Source organism: Nematolebias whitei, chromosome 1, assembly GCF_014905685.2.
Source record: "Nematolebias whitei isolate Nwh7 chromosome 1, NemWhi1, whole genome shotgun sequence".
NCBI classification, from domain to species: Eukaryota; Metazoa; Chordata; class Actinopteri; order Cyprinodontiformes; family Rivulidae; genus Nematolebias; species Nematolebias whitei.
The window spans coordinates 83,263,656-83,278,735 of NC_056498.1; the positions used below are offsets into that span (position 1 = coordinate 83,263,656).

At 44.4% G+C, this 15,080-nt stretch overlaps 2 protein-coding genes across 2 annotated transcripts in view; one reads left to right on the forward strand and one right to left on the reverse strand.

Moving 5' to 3' along the window:
- Nucleotides 1–15,080, forward strand: part of LOC119413748 — an 880,117-nt gene that overhangs the window by 50,463 nt on the left and 814,574 nt on the right. The gene's annotated exons all lie outside the window — the stretch shown is intronic.
- LOC119430866 (steroid 17-alpha-hydroxylase/17,20 lyase) overlaps nucleotides 7,332–15,080 on the reverse strand; it is a 23,056-nt gene continuing 15,307 nt past the window's right edge. The window contains exon 7 of the mRNA XM_037698348.1: nucleotides 7,332–7,612. Within this exon, the coding sequence (XP_037554276.1) occupies nucleotides 7,332–7,612 (281 nt within the window). The remainder of the gene's footprint in view (nucleotides 7,613–15,080) is intronic.

Here is a 15,080-nt window from a genome sequence, read left to right on the forward strand (position 1 = left end):
GAGGTGCAGTGACGTTTAAGGGCTCGGAGATCACGAGCATCCAGTAGAGTTTTACGGCCTTGGCCCTTACGCACAGCGATTGTTCCAGATTCTCTGAATCTTTTGATGATGCTATGCACGGTTGATGATGATAACTTAAAAGACTTTGCTATTTTACGCTGGGTAACACCATTCTGGTATTGCTGCACTATCTTTCTGCACACCAATGGTGGAATTGGTGATCCTCTTACCATCTTGGCTTCTGAGAGACACTGACACTCTGAGAAGCTCTTTTTATACCCAATCATGTTGTCAATTGACCTAATTAGTGTTATTTGGTCTTCCAGCTGTTCGTTATATGCTCAATTTCCTTTTTCCATCCACTTATTGCTACTTGTCCCAACTTTTTTGGGATTTGTTGACACTGAAATTTTGAATCAACATATTTTTCCTTTAAAATGTTACATTTACTCAGATTAAACTTTTGATCTGTCATCTATGTTATACTATGAATAAAATATTGACATTTGCCATCTCCACATCATTGCATTCAGTTTTTATTCACAATTTGTTTAGTGTCACAACTTTTTTGGAATCCAGTTTGTAGATCTCTACAAAGATAATGGAACAAATCATTCTAAAGAAACTAATCAGAGCTTTATCACATTCATACACCGATGGGACACACATTGGAGGCGATGAGGGGTTCAGTGTCTTGCCCATGGACACTTTGGCATATGACTGCTGGTGGATTTGAACCCCCAACTCTTGCATTAGAGGACGACTGCTCTAACCACTCAGCCACAGCCACCTAGGTAGAACCTAAGATCCATGAGGAACAATGTGGGGATTGGGGGCCCGTTGTTACAGGCTTTTTGGTCTCTATACAAATGTTGCAGGAGTTTGGTTCGAATTGCCGGTACTGTCAAATCCTATCAGGGTGGGAGTTGGACTCTGCCAGGGCTGCCCGTTGTCACCGATTCTGTTCATAACTTTTATGGACAGAATTTCTCGGTGCAGCCAGGAGGCGGAGAGTTTTCAGTTTGGTGGCCTCAGGATTCCATCTCCGCTCTTTGCAGATGATGTGGTCCTGTTGGCGTCATCGTACCGTGATCTTCAGCTCTCACTGGAGTGGTTCGCAGCTGAGTGTGAAGCAGCTGGGATGAGAATCAACACTTCCAAATCTGAGGCCATGGTCCTCAGTAGGAAAAGGGTTGATTGTTCTTTTCAAGTCGAGGGTGAGGTTCTGCCTCAACTGGAGGAGTTCAAGTATCTCGGTGTTTTGTTCACGAGTGAGGGAAGACTGGAGCGTGAGGTTGACAGATGGATTGGTGCAGCATCTGCAGTATTGCAGACTCTGTACTGGTCCGTTGTGGTGAAGAAATAGCTGAGCTGTAAGGCAAAGCTCTCTCTTTACCGGTCAGTCTACGTTCCTACCCTCACCTATGGTCATGAACTCTGGGTAGTGACCGAAAGAACGAGATCGTGGATACAGGTGGTTGAAATGAGTTTCCTCCGCAGGATAGCTGGACTTTCCCTTAGAGATAGGGTGAGAAGTTCAATTATTCATGAGAGACTCGGAGTAGAACTGCTGCTCCTCCACATCAAGAGGAACTAGTTGAGGTGGTTTGGGCATCTAGTAAGGATGCCCCCTGTGCGCCTCCCTTGTAAGGTGCTTCGATCATGTACGACTGGGAGGAGACCCCGGAGAAGACCCAGGACACACTGGAGAGACTATGTCTCTTGGTTGGCCTGGGAATGCCTTGGGGTCCCCCCAGATAAGCTAGAAGATCTAGAAGAGGTGGCTGTGGAAAGAAATGGCTGGACCTCCCTCCTCAAGCTGCTGCCCTCGCAACCCGACTTCGGAACAAGTGGAAGATAATGGATGAATGATGGATGGATATTTCTACTTTTTAAATTTAGGTCAAATCTGTTATGATCAACAAAATTATGTTGTGGAACTGGAGTTTCACCCTTAACTTCAGTTTGCTCAAATACCCTACAGTCATGGGGGGAAGGTAATCCAGTTTTAACTTCATGCTGCTAATTAAATACATTTTAAAAAATGATTATCAGCAAACTTCACCACAGCAAATAAAGTTTGCTGTTCTGAAGCAAACAGGTGCATCAACACAATGCGTAGATGGAAACACATCAGCAATGACTGAATGAACTGTTGCTGCCTGTTAATCTGTGAAGGGTTAAAAGTTATTTCCAACACTTTGAGGAAGATGATCCACAAGTGGAAAATGTTAAAACAGCTGCCAGTCTGTCCAGAAGTGGGCGTCCAAGCAAATTCACCCTGTGGTCAGACTATTAAAAACATAACAAACAAATCCTCTGAATCCTCTGTCACTACAGGCCTTAGCTAAACAAAATAGAGATGTTTACCCATAATGCACAGCACCATAGTAGAAAAGGTAGCACTTTACAATAAGGTACACAAAGTTTGATTAACTACCAGGGAATGCCTCAGGAACGAATCAGGAACAAATCAGGAGCTAAAAGGTAGTTAACCAGTACTTACTGGGCAACACACAACCAAGCTTTATTAGGGGACTAACCTGGGAAACAAAGAGGAACTAATCAGGAACTAATGGGTAGTAACTATGGAAACCAAAGAGGAATGAATCAGGAGCTAATGAGTAGTTAACCAGTACTTACTGGGGAACACACAGCCAAATCTTATTAGGGGACTACTGGTTAGTTACCTTGTGAATGAAGAGGAACTAATCAAGAACTAATGGGTAGTTACCAAGGAAACCAAAGAGAAACACATCAGGAGCTAATGGGTAGTTAACCAGTACATACTGGGGAACACACAGCCAAGGTTTATTAGGGGACTACTGGTTTGTTACCACAGAAACAGAGGAGATATTCACCATTTGGCTTCTGAATAAACCCTGCACCAGTGAGATCACAGCTCGTACTTGTCAAAAAACTGTTTCCTAGTGATTACTGGTTTTACTGGATTCTTACCAGTAATCAGTGGTAAGAACTGATTTCATAATCTTGTACTGCTGTCATCTCAACTATGTCAGCTGTGACCTCACTGGTGCAGGGTTTATTCAGAATACACATGGATAATTTCTTCTCTGTTTCTGTGGTAACAAACTAGTAGACCCCTAATAAGGCATGGCTCTGTGTTCCCCAGTAAGTACTGGTTAACTTCCCATTAGCTCCTGAATCGTTCCTGAGGCATTCCCTAGTAGTTAATCAAATTTTGCGTACCTTATTGTAAAGTGTTTCCGTTGAAAACAAACAAACACATCATATCAGAACGAACATCTAATACTAACTGTCAACCTGGTGGTGGAGGGATGATGATTTGCAAGGCTATACTGGTGGCCTGGGGGCTAAATCAAGCCCACTGGTGAACTCAGTTTGGCCCACTAATGGGATCATTTAAAATGAAACTAGATTTTAATTCATAAAACAAACACAATGACAATGGGGCGGCTGTGGCTGAATGGGGCGGCTGTGGCTGAATGGTTAGAGCAGTTGTCCTCCAATGCAAGAGTTGGGGGTTCGAATCCACCAGCAGTCACATGCTGAAGTGTCCCTGGGCAAGACACTGAACCCCTCACTGCCTCTGATGTGTGTCCCATCAGTGTATGAATGTGATAAAGCACTGATTAGTCTCTTTAGAATAATTTGTTCAATTACCTTTGTAGAGATCTAGTAGAGTGCTGTATGAATGGGTAAATGAGGACACAGATTGTAGTGTAAAGCGCTTTGAGTATCTTGAAATAAGATAGAAAGGCGCTATATAAGTACAGTCCATTTACCATTTACCATTTACAATAACTACTGGATGTCCAGTCCCTGAACTCTTGGCTTTAACTGTGGCCCCCTGAGCAGTTTAATTGAATAGCCCTAATTTAGGGTTATTGTGCAGCCACAGGATCTGCGTACCTGTCAGTCATTGAGCCACTCATGAACTCCTCTGTAGACCAAAGGATTTTAGAGTCAAATACGAGAGCATCTGTCTGACTGCAGAAGATTGAAACAAACTTGGTCAGAATACAACAGAACAGTAATCTCCATCACAGCAGCACATCTACAACAGTACAGCTGGAAATGAGAAGAATCAAGATGCTGCAACGGTCCAGACATTGGACCTGACTGAAATGCTGTGGTGGGACCTCAGAGAGCTGTAAAGAAACAAAAATATCTGCAAACATCAACGAATTGAAGCAACGTTGTAAAAAAGAGCGAGTTAAAATTCTTACACAGTGACAAGGGAGACTGACAAAGTCACAGAAAACAAATACATTTACTACTGCTAAAGAGGTTCTACAGGCTGTTAAATAATGGGGTGGGCACACACACCTTACCATTTTGACAACGTTTTTGTTTACCGGTACTAAATAATGTCACGCTAGAATCTGTTGTGTGTTTTGTACACTTGAGGTTAGATTTGGATGCCTGGTAAAGACCAGATCAGTATTTTATTATAAAACCCTTGAATTGAAAAACTGGACATTCTTTTTTCCCATGACTGTAGTATATCAGCTGATGCTGGTGAAGATTCTCAGTCATCCAGGACATGATGAATTCAAAAAGCGTTCAATACAAAAACAACTGGACTTTATTTGTAACAGAAGACGTTTCGCTCCTCATCCGAGGAGCTTTCTCAATTCAAAGAGCAGAAAGTGAGAGATACAGGTTATAAGGCTGAGTGAGATAAGACACACACACACACATATATGTATATTGGCAGTTCACACCTAAAACCTAAAACAGTAGGTCTTTGTTCCTCTAATTCACAGTCGAGGCCCCTCTGTTCCCATCAGGTGTGAAAACCGGCTGGGAATCTGTTTTAAAGTTGCATTATATGTTTTGAAAGTGGGAATCTGAGGCCTCCTCCTCTGTTGAGAGATGGTTTTTCTCTTTTTACATAAATTGCTTCCTTCACCCCCCTCTCAAACCATCTGTGTTCTCGGTCCAAAATGTGCACATTTTGGTCCTCAAAAGAGTGTCCCTTATCTGTGAGATGGAGGTGAACAGCTGAGTCTTGTCCTGTGGAGCTGGCTCTCCTGTGTTGAGTCATGCGTCTGTGAAGAGGCTGTTTAGTTTCTCCAATGTAGAGGTCTGGACAGTCCTCGCTGCACTGGACCGCATACACTACACCACTCTGTTGGTGTATGGGTGTCTTGTCCTTAGGGTGGACCAGCCTCTGTCTGAGAGTTCTGCTGGGTTTGAAATGTACTGGGATGTTGTGTTTGTTGAAGATCCTTCTGAATTTCTCTGATACTCCAGCAACATAAGGGATGACAATGTTTTTACGTCTGTTGTTCTCCTTTTTCAGTTTATTGGTGTGTTTTGTAGATTTCCTCGCTGACTTGACAAAAGCCCAGTTAGGATATCCACATGTTAGAAGAGCTTCTTGAACGTGTTTCAGTTCCTTTTCCTTCCCTTCTGTCCTTGTGGGGACGCATTCGGCCCGATGTTGTAAAGTTCTGATGACAGAGAGTTTGTGTTCCAGTGGATGGTGGGAGTCAAACAGAAGATACTGGTCTGTGTGGGTTGGTTTCCTGTACACTTCAATGTTGAGGCTGTCCTCTCTCTCCATCTGAACCAAACAGTCCAAAAAAGGCAAGTTGTTGTTGTTTGCATCCTCTCTGGTGAACTTGATGTTGTTATCGACCGAGTTAATGTGTCTGGTGAACGCTTCTATTTCCTTGGCTTGGATTTTGACCCAGGTGTCATCCACATAACGGAACCAATGGCTTGGCTTAGTTCCCTCATAGGAGTGTAGGGCTCTCTGTTCCACTTCCTCCATGTAGAGATTGGCAACAATGGGTGACACTGGAGATCCCATGGCACAGCCGTGCTTCTGTCTGTAAAAACTGTCATTGAACTTGAAATAAGTGGTGGAGAGGCAGAGGTCCAACAGGGTGCAGATCTGGTCCGGGGTGAAGTTGGTCCTGTTGATTAAGTCCTTGTCTTGTAGAAGTTGTTTTCTGACGGTTTCTACTGCTTCAGAGATGGGTATGCATGTGAAAAGAGAAGTCACATCATACGATACAAGGGTTTCTCCTGGGGTTAGTTTCAAGTGTTGAACTTTGTTAGCAAAATCAATGGAGTTCTTTATGTGATGAGGTGTGTTTCCAACAAGAGGAGCTAAAATATCAGCCAGATATTTAGCAATATTGTATGTCACTGAGTACATGCTGCTGACGATGGGTCTGAGTGGTGTTCCTTCTTTGTGTATTTTTGGGAGTCCATAAAGACAGGGAGTGGCTTCCCCTGGGTACAATCTATAATACAAAGATCGATTGATTGTTTTCTCCTTTTCAAGTTTTTGCAGGTAATCCGTGACTTTCTTTTTGTAGGCACTGGTTGGGTCCCTCTTCAGGGTCTCGTAGGTGTTACGGTCGCTCAGTAGTGTAGTTATTTTTTCCGGTAATCAGAAGTGTTGAGGACTACTGTGCATCTTCCTTTATCAGCTGGTAAAATGGTGATGTTTTGGTCCTGGCTGAGTGATGTTACAGCTTTCCTTTCCTGTGGTGTGAGGTTTGAAGGAGGCGGTTTGGCACTGGAGATGGTTGCTGATATTTCCATTCTGAGCTGTTCTGCCTCTCCTTCCATCAAGTTGTTGTTCCTAATCGCGGATTCAGTGGCCGTGATTAGTTCCACAACAGGTATTTCTTGAGGGGAGATGGCAAAATTTAGTCCTTTTGCCAGCACGTTTTTCTCAGGTTGTGTCAATGTCCTGTTAGACAAATTTCTAACCCACTGGTCCTGAAAATTAGTGTTGGCAACAAAATCCTGATCTTGACTGATGGTTTGTGATGAGAAAACCGCTCTCTGTTGTAATTTTAGAAACTTACTTTTTTGACGTTCCTTGCTCTTTTGATGTTGTGATAGCTGGGCCTTTTCAACGAAACAAGAAACTTCTTCCAACAGAGGAAATGGTAGCAGAGTAGACAGCTTCTGGAGGGTCTGATCCATTTTGAGTGAGAGAGCTTCAATGGTGAAGTGTATCTGTCTTATTCTCTCACTGAGCAGCTTGTTTTGAGCTTTCAGGAGTATTCCTTCTGCTCTATGTCCTTTGATCGAGGAGTTGAGTTTCAAACTGCTTTATTTGTAACAGAACGTCTTCTGTTACAAATAAAGTCCAGTTGTTTTTGTATTGAACGCTTTTTGAATATATCAGCTGATGTTACTTGCTCACTTACTCAGAGTCAGAATGCAGGTTGATGTTTTAATCTATTGTGTGACGATGCAAAACAATAAGTTAAAACAAATACTTTATGTTCAATGTACTGCTGCTTGTTTTATTTGTTCGACGATGCCCATATACTCTATGTTCACAGCAGAGAGCCACAGACAACATCGGACCCCTCTCAACATGCCTGGCCCTTGGACCGTTCCCAGCCCGGTCTTGGAGTGGCTTTCACCTTGTACTTGACTGGCTGGAGGACCACACCAAACTTTCCCTCCAGACTGGGAAGAGAGTGGTTTGGTGGGACAGACAGAGTAAAGCGCTGTAGGATCCAGGACAAAAAGAGGAACAACTCCATTTTGGCCAAAGCCTCACCCAAACACACCCGAATCCCAGTACCAAATGGCAAATAGCTGGATGATGGGATGGTCAGACCTGTGCCTTCGCTGTTCAAAAACCGACCTGAGGAGTGAAAACAGAAGGATTCATCTGATGAGCAGTAGCGCTAACGCACAACTTTCACAGAGCTTACATAGTTTCACAGAATTTACACAAATTTACTAAAGATTGGTTTATTGCAGCTGTGTAGCTATCACCGTTTATAGCCCACTACCATGAAAGGCAGGCAGTCATGCAACTGCACGTGTATGCTAATTTGTCTATTAGTAAAATATCTTGTGAACCACTGAAAAGGTTTTATTAAAACTCCTAAAAAGCAGTTCATGTATATACATTTATAAATAACTTTTAAGTTAAAACTGATAAAAAAATGGCTACTTCAGCTAACTGACTTTAGCAAACACAAAAATGACTATCCAATGTTCCCTCTAATTTTTCATGTGTCTGGGCAAACACACAAGCTCCTTGAGCGCACGGAGGACCACTGTGAACAACATCAAATGTGCACGCTGTGATCACACACCAGTATCACACCTGTTCAAAACCTGGGGTCATAGCAAGTTGCATGGCTTATTAAAAGAATCAAATTACAACAGCAATTTCCAGTAGTTTACTTTTAATAGAAGTAATTAGGCAAACTTCAAAATGAAAAAGACAGTAATCTTTGTTTTTCATGAGATGTGTAGTATTTTAAATATGAGAGTCCTGCTTTGGTCTGTGTGAGGGTCCTACTCTGGAAGATGGATAGCAGCACATTGACCATTGGTGTGAGAAGCATATTTGTAACCCCCAGACACACTGGTCCCCCCACCAGTGTGTCTGGGGGTCCTCCCCCAAACACACTGGTCCCCCCCATCAGTGTGTCTGGGGGTCCTTCCACAGAAAATGTTGAATAAAGTAGATGCCATTTCAAGGATTCAAGGTTCTTTATTTGTCATACACACCACATGTGTTACATGTGGTGGAACGAAATTGTGTACACAGGGTCCCAGTTACATCCAACAAAAGTATTAAATGTAAACGTAAAACAGTAATAAGATCTAAGATATGAATGATGAAAAACATTAAAAATACACTAATCACTAGTAGTACAAAAAAACAATACGCCAAACAGCAGCACGAACACGAGTCTGTGTGAGCAGATGAGTACGAATGAACACAGCAACATGATGTGATTTTTTTAGAGATTCATGAGTCTAACAGCCTCAGGGTAGAAGCTGTTCCTCAGTTTAGTTGTTCTACACTTAATGCTCCTCAACCTCCTTCTTGAAGGGAGCGGGGCAAAAAATGTGTGTACTGGGTGAATGGGGTCCTTCATGATGCAGGAGGCCTTCTTCTTGCATCTGGAGGTGTAGATGTCTGTGATGGTGGGGAGACTGACTCCAACAGACTTTTGTGCAGCCTTCACCACTCTCTGCAAAGCTTTTCTTTTCTTCTCTTCTTCCTTCCTGTATTCTGGTGTATTTTAATGGGTTGTTAAAGATCTAGTTTTACCAACATGAGTAAACACTTGATTAAATAACCATTTTAGAGTTAATGGCACAACAAGATGTAGCCTGACTAACAGCTCTCCTTGTGTGAATAGAGCACGCTTCACTTCTCTCACGTATCCTAGCCAGAGTGGAGGGGTTTACTGAGCGGAATTTTCCCTCGGTACCCCCCCTGAGCCAAGCCTGGCCGAAACTTTCAGAGCAAAAGTGTCCAGGTTGGACCAGCATCCAGTTCCTCTGGGGAAGCACGACCAGACGGTGACGTCACTCTCCAACCGAGCTCACCAGTGTGCGTTCCAGGTGGCCGCAGCGAACAACAATGTCGCTTTGCTAGCCTACAGCATCTCAAAGAAGCTGGAGGAAACATACTTGCCTGAGGAGACAAAGAGCTCAATCTGCAAGGTATATGATGTCATCATCAACCTGTGCGCTTCCTCTGCTGTCTGCCTGTCTTGCATCGTCACCTGGATGACAATGATCCAGCGGTCCACCTGGCTCCGACACTCCCCCTCCCTGCCGGAGAAACTGCAAAAAGACCTGCTGGAGGGCCCCATCATGACGGACGCGTTGTTCGGAGCCAATTTCAGGGCCATGCTAGAAAAATCGAAGAAGTCGGAGGAGGTGTCGGAGACTGTGCACCACCTGATGAAGCCACACTCCCCCCCCCCCCCCCCCCCGCCCGCTGGAGGGATCGTCGTGACCAGAGACAGCAGCAGAGACGCTCCACAGCTACAGCAGCGTCCTCCCACCAGAGAACAGCCCTTCTCATCCCGGCAACCAGCCGCTCAGTGTCTCCCCAGAGATCGCCAACAGGCACCGCCCTGGAACAACCAGCCGCAGGGCTCACGGGGGAGAAGATTTAAGAAATGACTCCTTGCGGAGGATGTGTGTGTGCATAATGATGACTTGAGTTTTGAAATAAAACGAAAGCATCATTCAGTGAAAAAAGTGTCTGATTTCAGCCTGACTGGCAGTTCGAATGATCTCACTGCGACTTCTCTACGCACATCCTCCACACAAAAAAAGCCAGTGTCCTCAAACAGGTTTTTAAAAAGTCACCGCAGCTCGAGAAAACACACACAATGCCCGCTGGACACAGCAGCAAAAATTGAATTTTTTCGCTCTCAGCCCAGGGTGTGTTCTGCCCCTTCTGACCACAGCGGAGATAAACGCGTGTCCCCACGGTGGCGACAGCCCCCACCCAAGCGGCGTTGCATTGCTCAGGGCACGCATGCCTCCCCTCAGCGCACATCAGCTCACATCAGTTCTGATGTGAGCCCACAGCCTGAGCGCGGCACAGAGGCTTTTGACTTGACTGATGTCCGTAAAAGTCATGACGCATCACAAAGACGCGTGCCCGCTCCCAGAGCGTTACGCAGAGTGGCAGCGAGCGTGCTCCCTGAACAACATTCCAATCATTCCAAAATGCAAAAAGTTCCTGTGCTTCTCCTTTAAAGGGACCTAGTATCAGCACAACCTGGGCTTTGCCATAAACTAGGAGAAGGGCTCGGTTCTTCCAGCCCAGATGATCGTTTATCTGGGAGTAGAGCTAAACTCAGTCTCTATGAGGGCTCGTTTATCACAGACAAAAACCGAAGCTCCAAAAGACCAGCTCCGCCACGTAAAACTGGGCAGAGTAATGACAGCTGTTTCCATCATGAAACTGTTGGGAACAATGTCGTCAACTCACACGATGGCTCCGTTGGTTTTACTCCACATAAGACACCGCCAGAGATGGTCCGCTCACCTGGGCATAGATCTGGTAAGGCAAGAGAGGCGGATGATGTTTGTACCCCCCTCCGTGGGAATCGACCTGAGACACTGGGAAAATCCCCTCACTCTGTCGGAGGGAACCCCTATCAGCAGACCTACGTCACACGTCTCAGTTTTCACAGACGCGTACCTGTCAGGTTGGGGAGGAACGTGCCCATCTCGGACTGTGGGGGCGCTGTGGCCACATCACACAGCTGCTCATATAAATGTTTTGGAATGCCACACGGCTTTGAATGTGATTCAACTTTTTGTTCCGGTGTCGCAGAATCAACACGTTCTGATTCACACAGTCAACAAAGTGTCTGCAGCGTACATAAACCGGCAGGGGGGCGTGTGCTCAGCCCAAATGTTATACATTGCGAGGCAGCTGCTGTGTTGGGCACACAAAAACCTACTCTCCATCAGAACAGTGTACATTCCCGGCGTCCTAAACAGAGGAGCGGATATAATGTCCAGGGGCAGTCCGCGTCACAGGGACTGGAGCCTCCATCCCGAGCTGATGTCTCAGACGTGGGAGAAATTTGGCACAGTGGCAGGGGACCTGTTTGCCTCATGGGAGAACGCCCAGTGCCAACTGTGGTTCTCACTGAGCCCATGGGACAAACCACCGTTAGGAGTGGACGCGTTTGCCCACAGCCCGTGGCCCAAAATGCTCTTTTACGCTTTTCCCCCAGTCCCTCTAATATCACGGTTTCTGAACCAAGCTCGGGAGGAAGAATTGTCAGCCTTTCTGATAGCCCCCGAGCGCGTGAGCGCCCCATGGGCTCCAATCCTGCGATGTCTGTTATCGGGTCACCTGTGAAAACTGCCGTAGAGGAAAGACGCTCTCCTCCAGGCGGGGGGAGTGATCAGGAGTTACCCAGAAATAGGTCAGTACCTTTGGGTCTGGCCGCTGAGCGGATCCACTTAGAGAGGATGGGTCTCTCTCTCAAGATGTAGTGTGCACGATCCAGGATTCACGTGCTGCCTCCACCACAGCGCTGTACACATCAAAGTGGACAGCTTTTCAGTGCTGGTGTACTGAGAAGGGTGTAGAGGCCACCTCATGTCCACTAGGTGGCGTGCTATCCTTTCTGCAGCAGCTGATGGACAGAAATCTGGCATTCAGCACAATTAAAACATATGCTGCAACGATTTCTTCCTGTCACGAAGGCTTCGGTGACAGAACAGTTTTTAATCACCCACTGATGAAGCGTTTTCTAAAAGGTGTACAGAGGCACAGACCTGTGTCACGCCCATAACTCCTCAGTGGGACTTAACGATGGTTCTGCAGGCCCTGATAAAAGCTCCTTTTGAGCTGTTAGATCAGGTTTTGATTAAATTCTTGTCACTTAAAACAGCCCTGCTGCTGGCCTTGACATCTGCAAAGAGAGTGAGTGATTTATCTGCTCTCTCTGTTGCTCCATCATGCCTCAGAATTTAGGTTGACGGCAGTTTAGCTGATCTGAGACCTAACCCAGCGTTTATGCCTAAAAACATCACAAGCTCATTTAAATAGAGAATGATAACGTTGGAGGATTTTTTCCCTCCTCCCCACAAATCAGAAAAAGAAGCATCTTTTCATCTCCTCTGCCCTGTGCGTACATTGGCATGTTATGTAACATGCACGGCTACACTGCGTCAGACTCAACAGTTGTTTGTGCATTATAGAGACGCCTCTGTAGGTCGCCCATTATCCACCCAGCGCCTGTCACACTGGCTGTGTGAGGCCATTTCTGAAGTTTGCAGAGCATCAGGTTTAGAGACCCCTGACAACCTCAGGGCGCACTCGACCAGAGGAATCGCATCCTCGACAGCCTTGCATAATGGTATGACAATGCAGGATATTTGCACTGCGGCCGCGTGGTCATCGCCCTGCTCATTTATTTGCTTTTATCTGCGTGATGTGTCGGCTCGCTCCATGACGCATTCTGTCCTCGGTGCCTTAACAGAATGAATCTCATTGTTTTCATGGAACTTCGTTTAAACTCACATCTGACTGCATGCAATTACAGTGTGAGATATTTGTTATCAGCCACAAGTTTGTGACTGTTGGTTTTTTTTTCTAATGTCACTAATCAGTTCATGAATACTGTTACCAATCAGTTCATTTGATTACTAATAAGTTCATTTATTTTGAATCTGTTCACTGTTTTTTCAGCCTCTCTCCTTTATCCCGTCGAGAACTTTTCTCTCCGGGCGCCCATGTACATGGAATGCATAAATTACGCAGTGCGCGCCTGTACATGGTGCGTGTAATTACGCAGCGCGTATTTACGCACATGGAGGGCTGAGTGATAAAATGTTTTTTGGTGCAAGCAGGCGCTTCATACGGTGTTCGAATGGACCCAGTGAGGCGAAGACCACTTCCTGCTTCACCCTTAAAGCGACAGCCTTAAAGGACGAAGCCTATACGAAATAGAACGTTGGTTACGTACTGTAACCCCAGATTCTATGAGTATAGGTGTAGCCCTTTAAGCTCTGGGCCTCACTGGCTCCTGAATGGCTGAAGAAAAAAGCTATTTGGGAGCCGATTACCCGCTCTCAACGTAATTTATACGGACCAGGCAGGGCCCACATGACAGGTGGGCGTGGACTATATTTTTCAGTGCGACTCTTTGCGTGATGGGATAAAACCCACAAGCGACAGCCTTCTGCAGACAGTGTAAGTTTTGGTAAAAAGTGGTCTGGTCATGTGTTTTAATCCAGTTTTCAATCCAAATCAAGAAGGGGTTGGCAAGCAGGTACAATTTACAGCCTTGAGTGTACATACTGACACTGCTGGGCAGTATGTTATAGTGGTAAAGAAGTTATAAACACTCCCAGTGACATTGGTTTCAGTATATGCACCAAACTGGGATGTTTTTCCCCCAACAATCTGAATACATCAACACACAACATTATAATTGGTGGTGACAAAAATTGTGTGCTTTCATCTCTGGATCGTAATTCGATAGGGAAAACTACCCTGACTAAGTCCACTCAATCAATCAGCTCATTCCTTAAATCTTATGGTGTGGCTGATTTTTGTTTTCCTTCAACCTTTATTTGTACAGGTTAGTTCCCATTGAGCCTTGAGGACTCATTTACAAGAGAGACCTCATTAAAATGGTCATGACACACACGATGTGTGGTGCGCTTCCGTAATCCTACTTCAAGATCATACTATTCCCAAATTGACTACTTCTAAACAAATTCTGCCTTTAGTGAAAGAATATGATTATGAAGCCATGGTTATTTCTGACCATGGTCCACTTATTATGAAACTGCTTTTTCCGGTCACACAATCTGTATATTGTCCTTGGAGACTTAACCCCTTGCTCTTGTCCAAGGAGAACTTTATCAAATTTCTTACATCTGAAATTGAATTATTTCCTGAAGTTACTTAAACACCAGGGATGCCACTCTTTACTGTCTGGGAAGCATTAAAGGCGAGGGGTCAAATAATTTCCTATTGTGCAAATAAAAAGAAGAAAGTTTTGATACGGTTAAGACAGTTAACTGATGAGATTTTACAATTTGACATGTAGCCACTCCCCATCACAAGATTTAGTGAAAAAATGTTTGTTACTTCAAAATGAATTTAATACTTTGTCTACTCAACAGGCAGAATATTTAACATCTAAATCCAGACATGGTTACTACGAACATGGTGAAAAGGCTGGGAGTTTATTTGTACATTAGCTACAGCGACAATCAGCTAACCAAACTATTCCAACAATAAATAACGACCAAGGAACTGAATGTTGCAATAACGCTGGAATTAATACATGTTTAAGTATATTCTACCAAGCATTGTAAATATCTGAGTCATCAGGTAGACTATTGTACTTAGAGAATTTTCTTAAGGATGTTAAACTTCCCTCGGCGAGTCTTGATCTGGCCCAAGATTTGGAAAAATAGTTCTCTGTAGCTTATATACATTCTGCGATCAACGATATGCAAAATGGTAAGTCCCCAGGGTCAGATGGCTTTCCACTTGAGTTTTTAAAGACATTTTCAAATTTGCTCTCACCTTTATTAATGCTTGAAGAGTTACTTGCTACACAAATATTGCCATTGTCCATACGTCAAGCTATAATCTCACTGTTACCTAAGGATAAAGATATTCTAAACTCCAGCTCATATTGGCCTATATTGTTCCTAAATACTGGTGCAAAAATCCTTGCAAAAGTTCTAGCAAGACGACTTGAACGGGTGATTCCCACAATTGTCCACCTGATCAGACAGGGTCTGTAAAAAAAAATAAAAATAAAAAAAATAAAATAAAATAAATATATATATATATA